Source organism: Ceratotherium simum, chromosome 3 (genome assembly GCF_057802395.1).
Source record: "Ceratotherium simum simum isolate JZ-2026a chromosome 3, ASM5780239v1, whole genome shotgun sequence".
In the NCBI taxonomy this organism is placed as follows: Eukaryota; Metazoa; Chordata; class Mammalia; order Perissodactyla; family Rhinocerotidae; genus Ceratotherium; species Ceratotherium simum.
In genome coordinates this window covers 16,621,235-16,644,666 of record NC_141902.1, presented here as the reverse complement: position 1 = coordinate 16,644,666, position 23,432 = coordinate 16,621,235, and the positions used below count along the sequence as shown (strand labels likewise).

Below are 23,432 nucleotides of genomic sequence, written 5' to 3'. Positions count from 1 at the left end.
CTTGTCTGACTCTTGCTTTCTTCTTTCCTCTTGCCTTTCAGCTGTTTTGGAAAGAAGTAAGGTTTAGACTTCTCCATGTTAACCATGAGCGTGACACTTTCCCCCCTGAGGTCACAGGACCTGGATCCCATGGCTACTGATGCTTCACCCATGGCCATCAACTTGACACCCACTGTGGAGCAGGGTGAGGGAGAAGAGGCAATGAAGGATATGGATTCTGATCAGCAGTATGAAAAGCCACCCCCATTGCATACAGGGGCCGACTGGAAGATTGTCCTCCACTTACCTGAAATTGAGACCTGGCTCCGGATGACCTCAGAGAGGGTCCGGGACCTAACCTACTCAGTCCAGCAGGACTCAGACAGCAAGCATGTGGATGTGCATCTAGTTCAACTAAAGGTAAGGGCAGTCTCTGGGTTCAGGTCCATTCCAGACAGAAGTCTGAAAACAGTTGCGGCACCTAGAGCCTGAGTTCTATAATTCTCAATGAGGAAACCTCCAGAAGACAGACAGAAACCATTACCCTTGTAGATAAACATGGACAGAATTAATTCTTTCCTAATTTCACTTCATGGGCTGATTATCTAGAATAAAACTGACCTTAGGGGATAATGCAGAGAAATGGGGAAATGTTGGGCATTTTTGTGCAATGTCACAAATCAGTTATAAAGAATAAAACTATTATAAAAGGTTGGTTTAATAAAAAAGACTTTCACAGGTAAAACATCAAACTGTGATTGTGAGTGTGTGTATGTGATTATTATCTTCTGTCAAAGTTGATGCTACCTTTGAGGCAAACAATAGATTCTGGCGTGATGGGGAAGGGCAGTGTTCTCTTTCTGGAATGAGTTCTTTCATCCAGGTACAACGCATCATGCAGAACAAAGGGGCTTTTACAACACTTGTCTAAAGTTCAGACATTAAAAAAATGTCTGTGGCCTCTAGAACCCTTGAAAATCCTGACTGTTGATCACAATGAAATGGAGGTGCTGGTAAAGAGTGCTATTAATAGAGATTTTGGCCCAGGGACCCCAAAATACAGTGAATCTTGCCCTGCCATAGCCACTCCTCTCTTCCATTTCCCTGAGGGAAATGCATGCTCAGGTCAATGATCAGCAAAGCAAGGCAGATTTATAACCAATCTGGGCATTGTCCCCAAACTCCAATGAAAATTTCTAGTCTGTTAAGATGAGATCCTTAGGAGAGAGAATTCCTTTACCTAAGCTGGTTCATCCTGAATGATCTGAAACCAAAGACCAAACAGATTCTTGGATCTTAACACTGAAATGGCTTATAGGATGTAGCCATCAGTGTGAGAGGAAAAGACAGGCAGTTAAGAGAGAGCATGTGCCCCAAAGCCTAGAGGAAGTCTGGCTTAGCCTTCTCAGGCTTGTTCGACAGATCCTGGGCCCAGCTGTTGCATGAGAGTGTCTGAGAGAGGGAAGAAGGTGTTTGGGGAGAGAGAGAGAAAACAAAGGAGCTAGAAAGGAAAGGTGGCTGGGCTTCTCCCAGGTTGAGCAGGCCTGGGTGGTCTTCTTTCTATAGGTTCTTGGGAAGAAGAAAGCACAAAAGGGTAACATAGAGATGGCTAGGAACCAGCTTCAGTGGAATGCAAGCCCCGCTGGTTTCCCCACTGTGGCAGCAGGGAATGATGTGCCTCTGTCCCAGAAACACAGTTCCTTTAATCAGAGAAGCAGCTGTCTAACTCCTCCAGGCTGCAGTGAGATGGAATTCAGGGGGCCTGAATTCTCCCCTCCTCTCCTCTATTCCCTCTAATGCTACACTTACACGTGGCTCCCATAAGTAAATATAGTGTTGGGTTTGGAAGGAAAATTGACTGTTGCTCTCCAAAATCTTTCAGATTTACACAGAAAAGGTGATAAATGATAAAGGAGAATGGGGGGGAAATGGAAATATCGTTAGAAGACTCCACTAAACATGCTGCTAAGAGCCCCTAAAAACATTAATGTGTCAATTAACTTCATTTAATTACGTCAGTAATACTTAAGTGAAAATTCAAATTTTAATTCCAAATAAGAATGTAAAGTTTTTGAACAATCAACCAGGGTTAGATTTAGTGTTTGAGAAATCACCTCTAGGGCCGTTTGCTTGTCTTTTTCTCATTGGAACTGCCTCTCACCTTCCCACCTCAGTCAAAAGGCGCCTGACATCTGCCTCCATCCAGCTCCGTCCCACAGTGTGGTCTGTCTCCCCTGCTGAGAAAGGAGCCCCATGAGGGCAGGAAGTCAACACACTAATCACATAGTAGTTAATCAATGACCGTTAAAGGGATGAATTGAAATTGTCTTCTGTTAATTTAATTCTAGGGTTTCTATCATTACCTTTTTTGATGCTTATTTCATTGAGTGACTTAACCAACATTCTCTGTAATGTTCTCAACTATTCTGTAATGATAGAGCCCTTCCACATTGAGCCCAAAGTCAACGAGCTCTGGTCAGTGAGCTGTGGCCTCGCCTACATAGGGGTTTAGTTTTGGTCTCCTAATCTGCTTAGTTGTTTCCCCTTTATTTGTGTAATATTTCTTTATTCAACCAAATAAGCGCTTTGATGCATTTTTTTAAAAGATTTTAAGTACATGTTAGATTTTCAGATTTCCACATTGATCCACAAGAATAAAGGGAATTTGGGCACAGTGTTTTACATGTGGAAACACAACAAAACAACCTTGTAGAAGCAGCTCTCAATCGAGATGTGTGGTAAAGCAGAGCGGCAGAGCCAGCCGTTTTCCATGGGGTGGCCCAGCTTGGCTCCCACTGCCTTGATGAATCACTCAATTTATTAATTTACGATAGAAAATAACCATCACAGGGATGGGAATGCCACGGCTTTAAGGACCATCTAGGCACAGATAATTTCTAAATTTATAGCATATCCATCCCAGTGTTCTCTCAGGAGTCCCAACTGTCTAACTTACATCTCTATTTGCGTCTCTAGTGAGCATCTCCGACTGGGTACGCCAATTGACATTCTTGCTCCCCGCACCACCCCCCTCCCAATTTCAGTAAAAGGCACCACTCTTTGCCAAGCCAAAACATGACTCCCCACTCCACATATATGTCTATCAACAAGTCCTGGGGATCCATCTCCAAAATATGCCCTAAGGCCATTCACTTTTCCTCAAGACTACTGCTGCCGCCCCAGTAAGCCCCGTCACTGCTTGCCTGGGCTACCTTTAGAGCCTCCTCTACCACCTGGCACGTTGTTCCCCACACGGTAGCCAGTGGGAACTTTTAAAAATGTAAATCAGATCGTGTCACTCCCTTGCTTCCTATGGGCTTACAATAAACCCAGATCTCTTCCCGTGCCTCTGTCTGCTTCTCTGCCCTTGTCTCCTGTTACTTTCCCCTTGTTTGTCAAGCTCCAGGCACATTGGAAATTCCAAAGAAATGTTAGGCTAGTTCTTGCCTTACAGTTTTTCCTGTTCCCTCTGCCTAGAAACTCTCTTCCTCTGTCTTTGCCTGGCAGATTCCGGATCCTCATCAAGCAGTCAGCCAGAGGTGCAGCCAAGTTCTGGGAGCACAAGCCTGGGAGAGGCAGTGTTGGGAGTGAGGCGGGGCCTGTGCTGTTTGGTGAAGGGCGAGCACACACAAAGGAGCCCCCCTTAGCGAGCTTGTCTCTGTGCCTCACACTGCCTTTCACACTGCTTGCTCTAAGTCTTGTTATCACAGTCGTCTCTATCATCGCGTCGAAGTATAACTTTTTAAAAAACGAACTGAAAAATGTTTTTGGAAAATGCTCAGCCTCTGGTCTTATATTAAATGTCATTTTCTCAAAGAAGCTCTTCCTAATCTCTATTCTTAAAACACCCATGCCCTCCCCCAGCAAGGATCTAATCCATTATTCAGCTTATTTTTTGTAATGGTTCTTATCACTAGCTGCAGTTATCTTATTCATTTGTTTACTTGTTTGTGTTAGCCCCAAAGACCTCAGTGTCTAATTCTCCACCGTATCCTAGTTGCCTAGGACAAAGACCTGGCGCTTGGTGGGGGCTCAGTTCACATCAGTGATTGGATAGATGAGTATCCAATACTCAGTGGTTGATGGACGAGTCCAAGTCTGTATGGTCAGGGCCTTCTCTTTCCATGGACAGGCTTGTAAAGTCACATAAAGGAAGGCTGCTTGGTGAGGATTGAATTAGGACAAAAGCATTGAATGAATCAAGGTCCAAGTGCATTTGGGGCATTTCTCTCTCCTCAAGGAGAGTCTGCGAGTGGTTCAGAAGTCTTGGAGATCTTGCCTGGGGAGTCTGCCCCGGAGAGTCTCTTCTTCTTTCTGTAGGTGGCTGTGCCTGGTCCTCTTCCACCCACTTTTCCTTTTGACTTCCTCTGTAGTAAGGATTTTTGGTCAATAAGCGTACTCTTAGGTCTCCTAGACCTGGAGCCACTCTTTTTCCTTAAAAGTAACTGTGCTTATCTTCTGGTCATTGTGTTGATCTTAAAGTTTATTTATCAAAGACCACTCTTATCAACCTTATTTCCAAGTCCTTAGGGGAAGTTTTATTGTAACCCCCAGGATGAACTACAAACCACTATTATAAAGTTCCCATGTTGGGGAGGGGGGAGTGATTGTTCTAGAGAGTGAATAAAAACATCTAACCTTAAGATTAAAATATGAAAACAATGCAATATGTTATACTGTGTAGTTTTTTCCATTATTTTTTAAACTGAAACTATAATCCACATATTTTGCTTCTCAGCTTCCAGATATTCTTTGGTAAGAAGTACAAGAAGCCAGCTGAACCATTTTTAGAAACTCTGCCTCTCCTCCTCCGCCTTTGGATTCAGAGGCTGTGCTCTGCAGAAAAACCAGACCAAGAACCTTAAAAGGTTCTTAACTTCAACTGAGACTTCTGGTCTTGAAGAAGATATTTAGGTGCTAAATAGGCACGTTAGGCACCTCTGCTTCTGGATTAACTGTCTTCTTAGAGAGAATATTATTTGTATTCCTGGAAACATGATAGCAGGAAAGAAGCAAAGCTTAGACTAGCTAGCACAGGCTAAATGATGTGGCTGGATGACAAATAGTGACTTGAAGTGACTTAGCTGGAATCAGTTCCCCAAATAATCCACTTTAGAGAAATTTTACTCTGAACCACCTCCAGATGAAATTTGTGTCTGTATCCTCAATTTGGGCCTGATTCTCAAAGTTAGAACATTCAACCGAGACTCTGTTTACAAGATGTTCTGACTGAGCTATACCCAGACTGAGATGTGCCTGACATCTGGAGTTAATACATACCCAGTGACCCACATGGGGTCTGGAGGGCTTGCTGGGAGAAAGGCTTGAATCCTCTCCACAGCTGGAGTTGGCACATCAGATGTGCCTGATCGGCTGAGGATGATGGAAGTCCTGGATGGCGGAGCTCTTGGGAGGGGATTCACCCTCATCATGGGACAAGGAGTCTGTCCCAGTGCAGGAAGGAGGGGATGGTGGTTTATGGTAAAGTGTGTTCTCAGCCCTGGAACTCATCCTGACCAGCCACCTGGGCAGTGTGGGTACTCAGTGAGGAGAAAGGGCTGTCTGTGGGTGTGACTCAGAGGACCTGTGTCAGGTGACTGTCTGCCTGGGCTTCTCCCCTGCCCTGTCCAGCAGGTATAGAGGGAAAGAGTGTTCTCTTTCCCCCACTGCTGGAGCATAACTAGCTGAGCTCTGCGTGAGGTGGCAGAGGTGGTGCCAAAGTGGCAGCTGTGGAGTCCAGGGTCTGCTGGCTGTGACAGTGAGCGACAGTCAGGGATGATTCTTGGGCACATCTAAAACAGGCCCTAGGATTCTCAGAAATTCTTGATAAAGGGAACTCTTGAGAAGAAGTAAATTTCTGACATCAATAGTTTGAAGCTTGGAGGATTCTGATCTCAACGTTAATATGACCACGTGTTACAGCCTCAAACATTCGATTTATACCATCTTTGAGAGCTTTCCGATTTCTAACACATCTTAAGTTAAATAAGCACCAGTTTGAGATTGAAGACCAAATATCTTTGTTTTTTGGGAAGAGTAGTTATTTTTCTTTTTGCCTTTTAGACCTTAGTTTTTCAAGAAGTAGGTCTCGGTCCATTAGTGGGTTGTGAAATCAATATAAGGAATTAAAGAGCGAACACAATGAAATAGAATTACATGAAGTAAGGATAAGCAGTATTTTGTGAAACTTGGTTTTTATATACATGCTTGGTCATGACGTAAAGTTTATGTCTCTCTCTGAGTCAAGGCCAGAACAGTTTGATTGTTACTGCTTTAGACCACTCTCAACTTTCCTCAATATCTTTGATATGTACTTCAATTTTGGAACATATCATGGAATTAAATGTAACCTGGTGCTAATTTTTGCAACATCATTTTTTTGTACTTATATGGGATTAGAACTCACATGAAATGCCCATTAAATTGGCAACCCCAAAAGCATATTCCAAATCCCAGGAAACTGGAAAATGAAGCTGATTTCCCTGTTGGTGGCTATGAGGATGTTAATTTTTTTTATTTTTCCGAAGCCAAGATTTGTGGCTGGAATCTCTCTTTTGGTTGATGTATCTTCCTCAGGGCAGCTGGATTCTAGTTGCCAAGTATCTTGGGAGTGTGATTTCAGTATAGTGCTTATCAGGGGAAAGGTTTTTCTTATTATTAGTGCCTAGATTGTGTAAGAATATTTGGCATCATTGACCAATAAAAATGAATGAAATAAAAAGAATGTTTAATGTTTGAAAGGATAATTTGAGATATTTAGGAGATCCGGTTATGTGAAAATCTATCTCAGTTATTGAATAATTATCTCCTCACCCCCTACACCCGCACATCCAATGCTGGAAAATGGGCTAAGTGCTAAATAAATACTTTTTGTTTGTTGAATGATTAATATGTTTTCAGCATGATTTGGGGACATGAACTAAAAGTCTCAGATCTAGCACATGTTTTATACTACATATGAACACTCTTGGTTAAGACACGGGAAAGACAATGTGGAAAATTTAACTTTGGTGGTTTCTGACACATATTATTATGGAAGATCTTTGGTATGCATGAACCTTAGCCAAACACATTAAAGTATTCGGATGCCCGGATGGGAGCATTAATTGTTAAGGTAGGTGGCCCAACAAGTCTATCAGATTGTCTAGCTGTGTAATTTTTAATTAGCAATAGTAGCATGGAAAATGAGGTTTATCATAGACTTTACAATTTGAAAGAAACCATGAGAACAGGGTTTAGAGAAAACTAATAAATATCATAAAAGGATTTGAAAATGAGTCTAATGAGAAAAGTCTGAAGAAATGGTATTATTTTGATTAGAGAAGTGTTATGGGAATTTATTACTTAAAAAATGGTTTTAAAATAATGTCAGCACAAACTATCACTGAGCAACAATAGCCACCAGTTTTTATGTTCTCAGGGGGTTAGATATTTGTAGCAGCAACCCACCAGAGGTAGGATATGAGTTCATTCTTCCCTTGCCTAGAGAGTTTTCAGTTCAATAGCATTCACTGAATGCCTGATACGTACCAGGAATTTTTATTTACAATATTTTATGTAATCCTCATCATAACCCCCTATTAGAGATGAGGAAAAGGAAATTGAATCTCAGACAGGTTAGTAGGTGATCATCTTGGAAGTCAAACCATGCTTTTTGAGCCTCAAGTCTAATATTCCTTCTACTTCGGTGCAATGGCCTCACACCCCTCTACTAGTGTGAGAAATGTTAGTGGCTCTAAAGCATGACATAATAGCCCTGGTTTTCTTGTACTAGACAGTTCAGATAATGGATATGAGGGCAGAGGGCTCATTGTTTTTCTTTTTTTTAATTAAGAGGAAGATCTAACCTCTATGTATTTTAATTCATCACAAGTAGGAATACAAGGGTTTTGAAGTGGGGATGTAAATGAAATCCTGAGGTCTCTCTGAGTAGGGATGTTCATAGCTGCCCTGAACTAGGGAGAGAACTTATTTTCTTTCTCTCCGCTATTTGTTGCTACGTTGCCCACTCTCCCCTCTTCAAAATTTTACATCTTGAAAGAGGGAAACGTAATCTAATTACAGTGAAATGGTACTAATGTGTGAATTACTAGTATCCTAATGTGGGAGTGGGTGGAACAAGAGATGAACATCTCTAATGAGAAATGTTATCAGGTCAGTTGATTTCCAGGTATGGCATGCTTAGATTGTACTTTGGCTGCAAAGTACAATCTCCTGGGAAGCTTTAAAAAACCCATTTCCCAGGCCATGTTCCAGATGAGCTACATCAGAATCTGGGTTTGGACCTAGGCATCAGTACTTTTAAAGACTCCTTGGGTGATTCCAATGCACAGCCAGAGCTGAAAACCCTGGAAGGAGATGTTTTTGAGCAGGTTTTTCGATACATCTTGCTTGTTCCGTGCATTCTCCCTTTCCTCCCAAAAAGACAGCCAGGAATTTAAAGTCATTTACGTAGGAGCAAAGACTCCTACATGACTCTTTTGAACTTCTTCAGTTTCTCAAGTGACATAATAAAGTCAGTAAAAACAATAAGAGGGAAGGGAATAAGTCCATACAGCCTATATATATATATTTTTTTTTTTGGTGAGGAAGATTAGCCCTGTGCTGACATCTGTTGCCAATGCTCCTGTTTTTGCTGAGGAAGATTGGCCCTGGGCTAACATCTGTGCCCATCTCCCTCTACTTTTTTTTTTAATATGTGGGACGCCTGCCACAGCATGGCTTGATAAGCAGCGCGTAGGTCCGCACCTGGGATCTGAACTTGTGAACCCCAGGCCGCTGAAGCAGAGCACAGGAACTTAACTACTATGCCCCCAGGCCGGCCCCGAGCCTATATGCTTTAAATGTACTACTATGTTATTCTCTTAAATTTTTTTATATACAAAAGAAAACTGAATCCAGATAAATTAAATGGTTCTCTCTCACTTAATTCTCACAACAACTTTTTGAACTAGAAATTATTTTACAGAGCGGTCCAGGCATGGGGCTGCCCACCTATAGTTGGGCAGGTTATTTGTGAATGGCCTCTTTCGAGGTTGTGCAGTGCACCACCTACACAGCTTCCTGTGGCCACCTTGCATAGGCATGGGAGATAGCCTGAGCAAAGTGTGCTCTGAATGTAAAAGACAGAAGAGCCTCTTTCCCTGGATCCCGCGGAATGGTGAATGACATATATTATTGAGCTTAGTGGAGACACATTTTGAAGGACCATAAATACTTCAAATGCCTCAGAGGAGTCACGGCTTGATCCAATAGTCATAAAGACATCTACAAACAAAAGAATAACATGGTAAAAACTTGTGTCTTAAGATGAGTATGCGGGTACGTGCATGGTGATCTGGGAAGAGGAGAGATGTGAGACAGTCATGAGGATGTTTGGTAAATGCCATAGCGGCTTGCATGGTGGAAGTAGGAAGCAAGATGTCCATCAGACCAGGTGGCCAATGCAAACCCACAGAGGCAGCAGGGGAGTCAGAGGCGACTGGTTCTCTGTGGCTGAATTTGCCCTCATCAGGCTCAAACTGAACTGATAGGTCTATTGTCACTTGGTGTTAGGGCTGAGGGCTCTATTTCTTTGTATAAATGTGAATAGAATAAAAAGGAACAGAATAGAAATCTCTCATCTGTTCCTTTTAGCAGCGTTCCTAAAAGCACCTTGTAAGCTGCTTCTGTTGTTCTGTGATACCTTAATGCACAATTTGCTTCATTATTTGAACGAGGCGAATTTGCCAAATGCATCATTAAATGGAGAAGGAATATGTGAAATGAAAATGGAAAGTGATCTGCTCCTCTCCCGAGGAAGAGGGAGTGGGTGCAAGGTCCACAGGAGAACTGACTCACAAGGAGGGAAACTGGCCTTACGCAAATTATGAAGAAAGTCTTCAGTGCTTCTCGCAGTTTTCCCTCTTTCCAGAAATCTAATTTCCCTCAGAAGACCCTGTAAACTAAATCAAACGATAGTGTTAACAATGGCTGCAGCTCAAACTTCTGCCTCTGCAAAGGGAATTAATACTATCACTCTGGCCAAAGGAATCTGTCTCTAATTGTGAGAGCCAGGCTTCAGTGACAAGATGGGGAGAGAGTTCTCCAAATAATACCACATAAGGAGACTCCCTCCTTTAAGGACGTGTCTTTGCCCCCATCCTGGAAATAATTTAACTAGGAGTGAAATGTTGTTTTAAAAAATATTTTAACTGCAGTGTTTATCTCCTTTAGCTTCCAGCTGCGCTCCCAGATAAAGTTCAAATGCCTGGGCATGTCCTTTAAGCTCCTTCACAATCTGGACCCAGCTGGCCTATTGTTCCTTCTGACATTTCTTTTCCTGCCTCTAAAAAGCCAGGCCCTTTCAGAAGTCCATGCCTCGGAACATGGTTTGTCTCTCCTTGGGAAATCACCTCACTCCTCACCCCAAACTTCTCTCTCTGGGAAAATTGCTCTACATCCGCTGAATCACAGCTCAAATGTCATCCACCTGGTGAAGGCTTTTGAAGGCTAGTCTGGTCAGTCCTTCTCTGGGCTCTCCCTTATTTTCATACGGTGCCTTCTGTAGCATGGTGGTGGACACAGCATTCAGTTTGAGTTATTTCTACTCTAGCTGTTATGAGGATATTAACCTCTGTTAATACATTTTTGTGACTTTGAAATCAGGACAGAAGAAAACAATGAGCATACAATACATTTCATTTGCTTATTGTGTTGCTTGACATAAACTGATATAGTTAGACCTGTGAATAATTGGCAGATCTTCCTTAGAGAGAGTTAGTTCCCACATCTGCTCTGGTCGTCTGAAGGCATGAATATTTTCATTTTGTTTGACCTTTGACAGGACATCCTGGACACTTTGCACTTTAGGGGTATGACTTGGGGGGGAAATCCTCGCCTCAAAACTCTGTTTGCAGTTTCAAAGATGGTGCATCAATGAACATTTAGAGGTAAATCAGGTTGGTAATGAAAACTTCATGTCATTAAAGAATAGTTACTGCAAGGAGACATTCAAAGATGATGAGGTATTTTAGCTTCTTTATTTGAGTTTTTCTGCACCATGTTTTGTATAGACAAATGTAGGATTGTGTAAGTGGGTACATAGATAACTCAGTATCATGGCAAAAACTATTAAACACCCACAAGACTTGGTGATTTGTTGGGGTCTGATGAAATGTGTTACCTCAGGTTGTTCTCCCTTGGGTGTATCTATCTGCTGGAGTCTGGTCTTCTACAGTGAGTAACGAGCTAGGTGAATCAAAATGAATCTAAACTCTGCCTGGATTAACACAGGGGCTCACCGTATTTTTTGTGCATATGATTACATACTTGCCTTTTCATTTCTCTCTTTTGCTTCTTGTGCTCTATATGTATCTCTTCTTAATTAGTTATAAACCTGAGGTGTCTATATTTTAAAAAATAATTCTTTTTAAACTTTCATAAATTAAGTTGTAGACATATAAAAATGTTAGAAAAAATGGTGAATTTTCTTCTCAGAGCTGGTGGACATGTGTTTTGTTATTGTTTTTTGTTTTAGGTTTTAAAAATTGTTGGGGGGGCTGGCCCCGTGGCCGAGTGGTTCAAGTTCCGCATGTTCTTCAGTGGCCTGGGGTTCGCAGGTTTGGATCCTGGGCGTGGACCTACACCACTGTCAGCCATGGTGTGGAAGCATCCCACGTACAAAATAGAGGAAGATTAGCACAGATGTTAGTTCAGGGCCAATCTTCCTCAAGCAAAAAAAAAAAAAATTGTTGGTCTTAGCTTTTCTTAAGATCTATGGGAAATTGTATTTTTTGTCTTCCACAGGATCATAAATAAGAATAAATATTTCACAACTGTTTAATGTGGTTATCCTAAAATTCAATACATCTTTTAAAGTGCAATTCCATAAATGTGTTGCAGGTTTCCAGAACAAATTTATTGAAGCTTAAAGCACAAGGCTTTATAAAGGCTACGCAATTATTTAATGAATTTTATGGTCTCTGCTTTTACTTTAAAAAGCAAATGTGGTATACTTTATTCCTCATCAAACTTAGGTTCTTTTGTTTGTTTTAGTTTGGTTTTTTATTGATATTTTTGTAGATTTATTAGCCAAAGATAGTAAAAAATAAAAAAATTTTATTCCAAACTGAAGCTATTTAAGAGGGTGATTATGTTTCTCTTGTATCATGACCCTAGCTAGAATTGCAGCATGAATTCTACACTCCCAACTGTTCTAACTTCAAACCAGTGATCCAAGGCCCGGCACCAACTCCTCTCTCTGCTCTAAGCCTTCCTGGGTGCTCTCAGCCCACGCTGCTCTGGAGCACCTACTCTCTCGATCTGTAATTTGGCACTAGTGTTTACTACTTTGCATTTTTACTTGCTTTTTCAATACGTAGTTTTCTAATCTCCTCAAACAAGCTCTACAAGCTTTTTAAGGGCAGATTCTCCCACTTCTTTTGTATAAAACTGCAAACATTTTTGGTCAGCTGATTGACCGAATCCTCACATTATCATTTTTAACTTTTCCTTTTGCTGTAAATGGCATTCGCATGCCAGGGAAACCAAAACGTCCCATGGATATTTCAGTGAAATAATAAAACGCATTCATAAGCATTTTTAAATTAGTATAATTTTCACAGAAGTTTTGGGGTTAGGACTTGGCCAAAACAAGCAGAATTTTGCTGGAATTAATTCAGAGTAAAAATTGACATTTTTCTTAATCAGAATGAGGTGATGAGTAACCTTAATTAAATTCCTTCAAAGACAAGACTCCAGTTAATATAACCCAAAGTTTGGGTCAAATTAAATCTCTAAGCCCTATGCAAGTCCTTTATCAGTTCAGTTATTCTAACTCTCCAGGGTAACGCATATTCATATTTGAAAGGAAGTGGAATTATGAATCTAACTCCATCTTGGACTACTTGGCAGCTTAATATTCATTTGCATCCATTCTCCGTCCAAGTGAGAGCTGGTAAGGAAATGGGCTCGCTCGTGACATTCTGTCTAACAGCTCTGACAGTGGGAGTCTTGGTTTTAAAGGTTAAAACAGGTACACTGACATATTTAAATCAGTCATATATCTACCCATGCACACTGCTCTTTCTATAGAAAGGAGCAAAAGGGGAGGAACTAAGATGAAATGCACTGACATCTTGATTAATGTTGCCCAGGACCAAAGGTCCTCTTGCAGGAAAGGAAAAACGTCTATAAATCAGGTGAGCGGAGCGGTTTTTGTTTGTAGTTGGATAACAACAATACCAGTGGCAGCTTTTCTTGTTCTTAGCTGCCTGGAGTAGAGACAGAATCTGTTGTCCAAGTTCTGTCTCTAACATTATGATGTGGCGTCGCCTCCCTTTTCTGGGTCTCGCCTTCCTCATTTGTAAAATGAGAAAACTATAGGACTCCTTCCAGCCCTAACATTTTGCAAAGACAGCCAGGCACACTCTAAGAAAACTGTAAATTCTGTCAATTTTTTGGCCTCCATCCCCAATCTCCATTTCTGCATCTGGATGAGGCCCGCCCTTCCTCTTAGTTTCTCAGGTCCTTTAGTCTGCTGGTAATAATACTGACCAGCTACCTAGCATTTATGCTTTGCTTTCCTCAAAGTGGTTTGCAAGTGTTATCTCAATTAATCCTTACAATACTACCTGGACCTTTGGTGGGGGACCGGAGGCACAGAGAGGTTAATTGACTTGACTAAGATCACATAGCTAGAAAGTGGTAGAGCTAGGAATAAAAACTATGTGTTTCTAATCCCAAAACCTATGTTTGTCTTTTTTAGATTAGTAATTTCTTTGAGAATGTGATGAAAACTATAAATCATCTTCTCAAGACACTGCACACACATGCACATAATATTTTGCATATTATTTCAAGAGACCCTTTGAAACCCGTTTGTGAGACTCCAAATTAATTTCTGTAGTGTACTATATCATACTGCTTTTTCAGTTCACTTTTTCCTGATTTCAGAATAAGAAGATTCTGAGAGAGAAAGAGAGATATTAAAAACGCATACTTGATTCCACAGTCCTATGTTTAGTAGAAAATAGCCACTTGGATTCTTGTTTGCGTTAGGTTTCTTCACATATATGAATGTCAGAGGCTTTGAAGGAGCCACCCAGTCCCAGGTAGACAGTGGGATTGCAGAAAAGACCTTCACCTTGAAAATTTAACTCCCAGTCTGCTCTTAAATGCCTGAATTTTCTCTACTCTCCACAAAGGCTTTCTTTCTATAATTAGAGATGAAACATTAAATATAAATGTCTTTGGGATAAGTAGTGTATTGGCTTACATTCACATCAAGAATAAATACCGGAGGCTGTCTTAGAAAAGGTTTTTTGAGGGAGGAGAGGGTTCTGGGCCCATAAAGGGTAGATGGAAGGGAAAGGCTTCAGAAAGAGGCCCTGCCAATAAACTGCCAGTTTTTGCCTTGAGTCATATGGCTTGAGGACTGCTAACCTAATTCCAGCAGAAGAAGCCAGATTCTAAGCACAGTGGGTAGTAAGTGCTAAAACAGTTGAAGGTATTCTTAAAACTGGGTTGAGGCTGTCTTCCAGAGTTTTTAGGGCATATTGGGATGTCCGGTCCCTTTTCTTTTTTTTATTTTTATTTTTATTTTTTTTTTATTGCAGTAACATCGGTTTATAACATTGCAAAAATTTCAGGTGTACATCATTGTACTTCTGTTTCTGCATGGACTACATCATGTTCACCACCAAAATACTAATTACAACCCATCACCACACACATGTACCGAATTATCCCTTTCACCCTCCACCCTCCCCCCTTCCCCTCTGGTAACCACCAATCCAATCTCTGTCCCTATGTGTTTGTTTATTGTTGTTATTATCTACTACTTAATGAAGGAAATCATACGGTATTTGGCCTTCTCCCTCTGACTTATTTCACTTTGCATTATACCCTCAATGTCCATCCATGTTGTCACAAATGGCTGGATTTCGTCATTTCTTATGGCTGAGTAGTATTCCATTGTGTATATATACCACAGCTTCTTTATCCATTCGTCCCTTGATGGGCACTTAGGTTGCTTCCAAGTCTTGGCTATTGTGAATAAGGCTGCAATGAACACAGGGGTGCATGTACCTTTGCAAATTGGTGTTTTCAAGTTCTTTGGATAAATACCCAACAGTGGAATAGCTGGATCATATGGTAGTTCTATCCTTGATTTTTTGAGGAATCTCCATACTGTTTTCCATAGTGGCTGCACCAGTTTGCACTCCCACCAGCAGTGTATGAGAGTTCCCTTCTCTCCACATCCTCTCCAACACATGTTGTTTCCTGTCTTGTTAATTATAGCCATTCTGACAGGCGTGAGGTGATATCTCATTGTAGTTTTGATTTGCATTTCCCTGATAGTTAGTGATTTTGAACATCTTTTCATGTGTCTGTTGGCCATCTGTATATCTTCTTTGGAGAAATGTCTGTTCAGGTCTTTTGCCCATTTTTAATTGGGTTGGTAGTTTTTGTTGTTGAGATGCATGAGTTCTTTATATATTTTGGAGATTAAGCCCTTATCAGATGTATGGTTTGCAAATATCTTCTCCCAATTGTTAGGTTGTCTTTTCGTTTTGTTGATGGTTTCCTTTGCTGTGCAGAAGCTTTTTAGTTTGATGTAGTCCCATTTGTTTATTGTTTCTATTGTTTCTCTTGCCCGGTCAGATGTGGTGTTTGAAAAGATGTTGCTAAGACCGATGTCGAAGAGCATACTGCCTATGTTTTCTTCTAGAACTTTCACAGTTTCAGGTCTTACATTCAAGTCTTTAATCCATTTGGAGTTAATTTTTGTGTATGGTGTAAGGTAAGGATCTACTTTCATTTTTGCATATGGCTATCCAGTTTTCCCAACACCATTTGTTGAAGAGACTTTCTTTTCCCCATTGTATGTTCTTGGCTCCTTTGTCAAAGATTAGCTGTCCATAGATGTGTGGGTTTATTTCTGGGCTTTCGATTCTATTCCATTGATCTGTGTGTCTGTTTTTGTGCCAGTACCATGCTGTTTTGGTTACTATAGCTTTGTAGTATATTTTGATATCAGGGAGTGTGATACCTCCAGCTTTGTTCTTTTTTCTCAGGATTCCTTTAGCTATTCGGGGTCTTTTGTTGTTCCATATGAATTTTAGGATTCTTTGTTCTATTTCTGTGAAAAATGTTGTTGGAACTTTGATAGGGATTGCATTAAATCTATAGATGGCTTTAGGAAGTATGGACATCTTAACTATGTTAATTCTTCCAATCCAAGAGCACCGGTCCCTTTTCTTGATGGTGGCTCATTTAGTTCAAGCTGCCTCAGAGATTTCAGAAGCACAATGGACGCAATGAAAGCTTGATGCCTCATTAGTAACAGCTTTTAATGCTGCAATGGGAGTTCTTCAAATCAGTGACAGTCAGTTGTCACCGCTGCCCTCATGCCTCCCCCATTCCCACTGGCCCAGTGCTGGAGCGAGGCGGAGTAGAAAGCCCCCAGGATTTGGAGATGGCAGGCCTGGTTCTGATCCTGTCTCTACTACCTACTAAAAGTTAGACACCATGCAATTCAGTAATTTCTATGAGCCTTAATTTCCTTAGCTATAAATATCTTCCTCTAAAGGCTGTTATAAAAATCAAGTAAGATCATTCTTTAGAAGAACTTGGAAATCTCTCAGGTGCTACATAAATGTTAGTAGTTCTGATTATGATTATTATTTCCCAATCCAAACTCTGCCTCTTGCATTTGTGACTATGGCAGGGTGAATTGGCAAACATGTATGTGTGTGTGTGTTAGATTTGTGGGAACTGTATATACTGCCAATCATAATACACTCTTCTATAATTTGCTTTTGACCGTTAAAACACAATAAAATAGAGCCTCGATTAACAAGGCCTGCAAGGGGCAGGACATATTTCAGTTGACATTTTTAGTCAACAGAATGAAATAAAAAACAAATTTGATTTTTTATTATGCTGAAAAATTTTCTGTGTATTAGTACACTTTCACCGCAAATTTCAGCTGCGTAGTGCTGAACATACCTAAATCTTTCTCAGGATTAAGAACACTGCAGCTTTTGAGGTTATCACTTGGAACATCATTTTCACAAAATAGAATCATGTAGATTGAGATGTAGTATGAGATTTATGCTGAGAGTTTCCTCCTTATGTTTTTTGGGGATTTATTTTTTTCTCCTAATAAGTGGAATAAAGGGAAGAGCCAATTAATTGAAGACCTTGGTTAATTATAGTTTTACTGTTAAAACACTAAAATTTGGGTGAATTTGGTCTTTAAGAAGGGTTCCTTAAATACCAAATATAGAAAAAAGAGCCTTCTGTAAGAGTATGTTTACTATATCTTGTTTATAATAGCAAAATATTAACAAAAACACAAATGGGGAAAGTGATTATTATGTTTCATCCATCTGGTAGTGGAAAAAATTAGTTGACGGGAGATGGGGGTGGTGGGTAGGGGGAGGATGTTGCTTTAGATTTGCAAATAGATTGGAGTTTGGAAATACCTGTGACCAAGCAAATATCCGTCCTGCTTCCTGCAGGTCTAAAGTCAAATTAGCCTTCAGCTAGTTTGTAAGGTTCCCTAAGACTAAATTTTATACTGGCTAGTGTATGAGAAAATAAGATATTTTGTTGCTTCAGCACATTTTGATATAATCAAAACTCGTAAGTAGAAAACATGAGCTTCGTAATCGCTACAAATCCATTCAATTAGTTGAATAATTTATCATCCTTTCAAAAAATCTGGCCCTACTTTTAATGCTGCGGCTTCTATTTTCTGCTTCTTTCCATTTATCACTCTTTCTTTCTGGTCTATTCTGCAGAGCTAGCACAAAGCCTATAGCTTTCTTGGCATAAAGCTATTTTTTGCTAGTATGTGAGCCAGTATCTAGGAAACTTGCCAAATTAGCGCAGTCATGCCTAGGTATAGAAACCATGCATATAAGACATGGACTGGGGGCTCATGCAGCAGGCACAGTGGCTCCTTAGATGAACCTGTTGTTGACTCATTTATTCCCGTAACTTCTGATTGTCTCCTAGGCACAAATTGGTTGATTTTTTTGTTGTTTATGTTTAAACAAAACATTTATAAACTAGCACATAGTCATAAAATAAATATTTATGTCTACTGTGCCGTTCAGTACAGTAGCCCCTAGCCATATATAGATATTTAAACTTAATACTCATTTAAATTAAATAAAACTAAAGAAAAAAAATTCAATTCCTTAGTCGCACTAGCTGCATTTTTTAAAAAAATTTTTTGTTTATTGCAGTAACATTGGTTTATAACATTGTAAAAATTTCAGGTGTACATCATTATACTTCTATTTCTGCATAGATTACATCATGTTCACCACCAAAATACTAATTACAACCCATCACCACACACATGTACCGAATTATCCCTTTCACCCTCCTCCCTCCCCCCTTCCCCTCTGGTAACCACCAATCCAATCTCTGTCCCTATGTGTTTGTTTATTGTTGTTATTATCTACTACTTAATGAAGGAAATCATACAGTATTTGACCTTCTCCCTCTGACTTATTTCACTTTGCATTATACCCTCTATGTCCATCCATGTTGTCACAAATGGCTGCATTTTAAGCCAATTCTGTTTGACAGCACGGATAATTGCAGAAGTTCTGTTGGACAGAGATGATTGATGTTTGACCTGTACTTCCCCACCCCTTTTCCTTAACTTGAAGGTAAGTTGTGGCCACAGCCATTTAATTAATTATAGCTCTATACTATCATTTTTAATGCTGCATAGTAATCCACTGCCTGGATGTGCCTTGACTTATTTGCCTCATCTCCTGTTGATGGACATATAGGTTGCTTCTATTTTTTCCCTGTGATAAAAAGTGTTGCAGTTATTATCCTTGAGCGTGTATCTTTTTGTGCTTGTCTGAAATATTTAAAATTGGAATTGCTTAGTCAAAGTCTATGCATGCTTTACAGTTTGGGACATATTGCAGAGCTGCCCTACAGAGACTGTATCAGTGAGCCTGCCCTTGGTTGATTGTGAGAGAGGCATTCATATCTACTGGGGCAAGTCACTAAACCTCTCTGAGTCTCATTTAATTTTTCTGTTCAGAATAAGAATAATAGTACCTACTACTTACCTTACTAGGTAGTTACCAGAAATGAAATCGTATCTGTGAGTATTTTTAAAAAATAAAATGAAAGTGCTGCTGTCATGTATGATATTCATGTTATTAAACTACCTGTTGGTTGTAAGAGTGGAAGTCAGGGACTCTTAATCCTCTGCCATCTAGTTTCAAACCCAAAGTAAAGAATAGTGGTGGTGGTGGTGGTGGTGTTGGAGAGGACATGACTTTGAAGACTTCATCATGGGAAAGGGACCCCTGGCTTCAGAAACATCATTTATTGTTGTAGGCATAAGTACACTAATATAAAGGTAGGATTTTCCATACAAAGACATTTAGAGAAGTGGGATCATTTTTGTTTTAATGTTAGAACGAGCTGAAATCTGAGAGATCAGCCAACCCCACTCAGTCTACAAATGAGAAAACAGAGGCCCAGAGAAGTTAAATGAGTTCTCAGATTCACACAGCTAATAAGGGGCAGAATCTGGGTTAGAATCCTGTCTTCTGATCCTCCACCCAGCGTCCTTCCCTCTACATTCCATAGCTCTAAATGATGCAGTCAGGAGGTACAGGATTTGTACTGTTCGTCAGATGAAGTTTAAGCCAGTGTTGCAATCCAGTTTGATAACTAGTGTTTACTAGAAGTTTATTCTTGAAATAAATGCAAGTCAGGCTGCCAAATGCTTATTAGCTATTTGAAATTCCTGTAGTGATAATAGAATTTTTCAAACCGACTCTTTAACCCAAATTACAAATCAAATCTGTTCTCATCAATGGCATCCAAGTTAGACAGCATTTCTTAGAAATGAATTGTTTGGTGATGCTCTGAGAGTCTCTGTCTTTAGCTCATCTCTGAAACTCGAACTTAATACCTTAATTTATTTTATGACCTCACATAAGAAACCGTTAAGTACAGACAGTTTCAAGTTATGCAGAAAGTTTCCATCAGCCTGCAAAACCACCCAGATGGCCACGTCCTCCCCACACTGTCTGAACAAAGTGCTTTCCCTGAGCGTCTGTGTCCAGCAGCCTCCCTCAGGATATTTCTTTTTTTCAGGATATCTGGCATTTTTTTGTATGTCCAATAGCTACTAGCAACAAATAACTTAGAGAAATTAAGGTTGATGGCCCTCCTCCTACTTGCATCTGGGTTTTCTAAGAAACAGAAAGAGCTCTTAAATTTGGAAAGGGCAGACCCCCTCCAGCCAGTCTTGTGCTGGATTGCAGCTCAGTGCCAATGCTTGTCCTTCTGCAGGCAACAAGCACTGACAAGGTTTCTGAGCAGAGCACAGCTTCTCAGGTGGCCGTGCCTGGCTCCTGTATCACAGGGCTTTCCATACATGGCAATACTTGCCATGTTTGTACTTGCTGATATAAAGAACCATGTAAGGACCGATGGTTTGCTGGTGCGGAACAATAGGGAAATAAATTACAGTGAAAACGTGATTTTTACATGAGAGGAAAAGATGCAGATAATACACATTTTTAGATGTTTAAAGAGTTGTTTTTTATTTTACATTTCTTTTTTGCTATATAGTTAAAAAGGCATATGATTATAGATTTGGAATGGATGGGGTTATTTTCCCCAAGATAAACGCCTCCTTATGTTAAATTGTTTTCTTTAATTCATTTAAAAATTGGTTTGTGTGTTTTTCTTGAGTATACAGCAATTGAATAGTGTGTTTTTCTTGAACATGCGGCAATCAAATGATGTGGACACAAGAATTATCCGTTGGAAGAGTGTCTCCATGTATTTGCCACGTTGTCATCAAACTGGTTTACTCAAAATCTCAAGAAGTTCCTCTTTGAAAGTAAATTTGCTTGTCCTCTCCTTTTTATTGAAGCAAAATTGGTTCACTCCAAAATTTTCCTTTGTGAGGTGGATGCTAGGGGACAAAAATGGTGAGGCTTCCCGTCCCCGTCCTCTGTATTTCCTCCAGAGCAACTCTGATCTGTTTGTATCGGTGCTGCCCTATTTTTAAGTTACATAACATTGGTAACCTGCCCTCAACCTACTTTGGAGGTACATGAAGTTTAAATCCCAAACAAGTGACTGAGTTTACTGACTGTCCATCTGCCCAGCTAAAATGGGTCGGTGGGGGAAGGTGATGGGTCAGAGCAGGACACCCCGGAGTGGCCACTTTGATGAGAGTGAGGAGTAGAGGAAGGGATTTTGTTGTAACCTTTACCTTGTCACTGTTTTAAGGGCTGAAGTTTTGGGGTTTGTTTGTTTATTTGTTTGGTTTTTTGTTTCTGCTTTTTTAGTGGTGGAGGAGCATAGGTAGAAAGGGCAGATATACATGCATTTCAAAAATTTAAAAGTGGTTAAGGATTAACATTTTTTCAAGATGTGATAAATGCATGAGAATATTTGATTATAAAGCAGGTACAATAATAGTGCTAAGGCTAATAGGATCCATGGAAATCCACCTAAATATTTTCACGATGCCTTACAGGAAAAGCAACATTCACCATGGTTTAATTTTAATGCTGAGCAGTCCTGTAGTGCTGTAAATGTCATATAGTGCCATAGTATTTAACTTGGCAAATCTTTCAAAATGAAGGAAACAGTAGAAATATTGCCTGTACTTCACAGAAATGTAGTTCAAATTTGACTTTAAAAAGAACAAGAAGTAGAGATCAAAATTCTTCTTTTTGCAAAAACCAAAACCCAAAATAACAGAGTAAAGAGCTATATATAAACATGCAAGATTTTTTTGTTTCATTATCAAATAACAAAAGTGTTTAGCTGATAGCAAGTCTTATAAAATGAATCATGCCCTCAAATTGAAACAAATAATTTTGTTGGATGTGAAATCTAAATCAACCAAACTTATATTATGGTTCAATAATGGTTTGCCAAATGGCCGGGTCAAAATATCTGTTTCAAAATAGATGTCTTAAATTGTCACATATCTGTGGGTGGCAGACAGAGCTGGTCATGACCAACCAGAGTCAGAGAATTGGATTATGTCCCTGGGCTTCAAATACAACTCTTAATGAACTTGCTACTTTTGTAGTGCTAGTAATTATATGCATTTAATCAAAGGAAGATATTATCTTACCCAAGAGGAGTGTATTAGGAAATAATTAAATATGAAAAAAAATCAATGATCTTCAACCTGTGATATACAAATAAATGATAGTTTTCAAACTACTTTGGAAACTTCAAAAAGCCTAATGGAAGTTATGCATTTATCCATGATGTGGTTTCACAGACTGACATTTTTTATTGCCTTCTGTCTGAAATTCTATCAAACCCACCAGATAACTAACATCTGTTATCTCATATTAGTCAGGGAGCTCTTAGAAGCCGTTGTATTTGTCATTAAATAAATGGAAAAATAATAAATTCTAAATAAATTTAGCTTGACCAAGAGGCACAATCTTTCAAAATACGGAGTTTGTAGTGGGAAAGGATTGGATATAGTGAGAGAGCTAACAAAAGAGGTTTCTTGGTGAAGACAAGATTGAGGACCACTGAGTCAATCTACAGAATGGGGCCTTATCATCTACTGAATAGGGCCTGAGGAAATTCAACATGGAAGAGGTGGGTTTTGATCAAGTGGGGGAGGCGAAGGGCTTGAGGATCCCCTGGCAATGGGCGTTTTTAGCGACATCAGGTGAGGTCATGAGGATTCTGAACCCTAATTTATCTGCTTCACAGTTTAGCCCTCAAATGGCCCTGGTGTGGAGTGGAGGTGGCTCAAAATTAGAAACTTGCCTTGGCTAACTGCCATTTCCTTGTACAACAAATATGGCAAGAGCACTCCTTCCCCCTCATTCTCAGCCCTGGGCCGGGACAGGCAAAACTCAGAAATCCCAAGCTGCTTGTTAATCTAGGATCAACTTCAAGACTTCAACACAGCACTAGACGAGAGAGTGAAACCAAACAGAAAGATACTTGTGCGATGACCACACTGGGAATTCTTCCCTGTGTGCTGCTGGGACTGACATCCTGATAAAGTTCAGGCGCCTGGTGAAGCTGCACAGACAGGACCCGGTCTTCGGACCACATGCTTCTCGTCTACATCAGAAACATGAAATTCCTGAATTGTTCCTCTTCGCATTTTCATCTCTGTTCAGAGCCCATAACCTTAATTATGGAACTGGGACCCAAGTTATGCCAAAATAGAAAATTTAAACATGTTCTTCTGTTCACTTGCCTGAAACCTCCTTCCCCCAACATTGCAAGGCTGACCTGGTCACCATTTTAGCAACTCAGAATTATTTGCTTTGCTTTTTAAGGATTCTATTGGTTTTGCTGCAGATATTCCCCATTGATCAAAGTCACATTTTGTTTGATCTGCTTACTTGATAGCAAGTTAGTGCGAATGAGAAGCCTTGGCAAATACGTGCAACTGTATAAAAGAAAGTTAA

The 23,432-nt window shown here is 40.1% G+C and overlaps 1 protein-coding gene across 3 annotated transcripts in view; it reads left to right on the top strand.

Moving 5' to 3' along the window:
* The window catches only part of AKAP6 (A-kinase anchoring protein 6), a 467,551-nt gene that overhangs the window by 137,233 nt on the left and 306,886 nt on the right, over nucleotides 1–23,432 (top strand). For all 3 annotated transcript variants that reach the window (XM_087422756.1, XM_014780419.2, XM_087422751.1), the window contains one exon: nucleotides 42–399. In XM_087422756.1, the coding sequence (XP_087278882.1) occupies nucleotides 76–399 (324 nt within the window). In that variant the 5' untranslated portion in view covers nucleotides 42–75. The remainder of the gene's footprint in view (nucleotides 1–41; nucleotides 400–23,432) is intronic.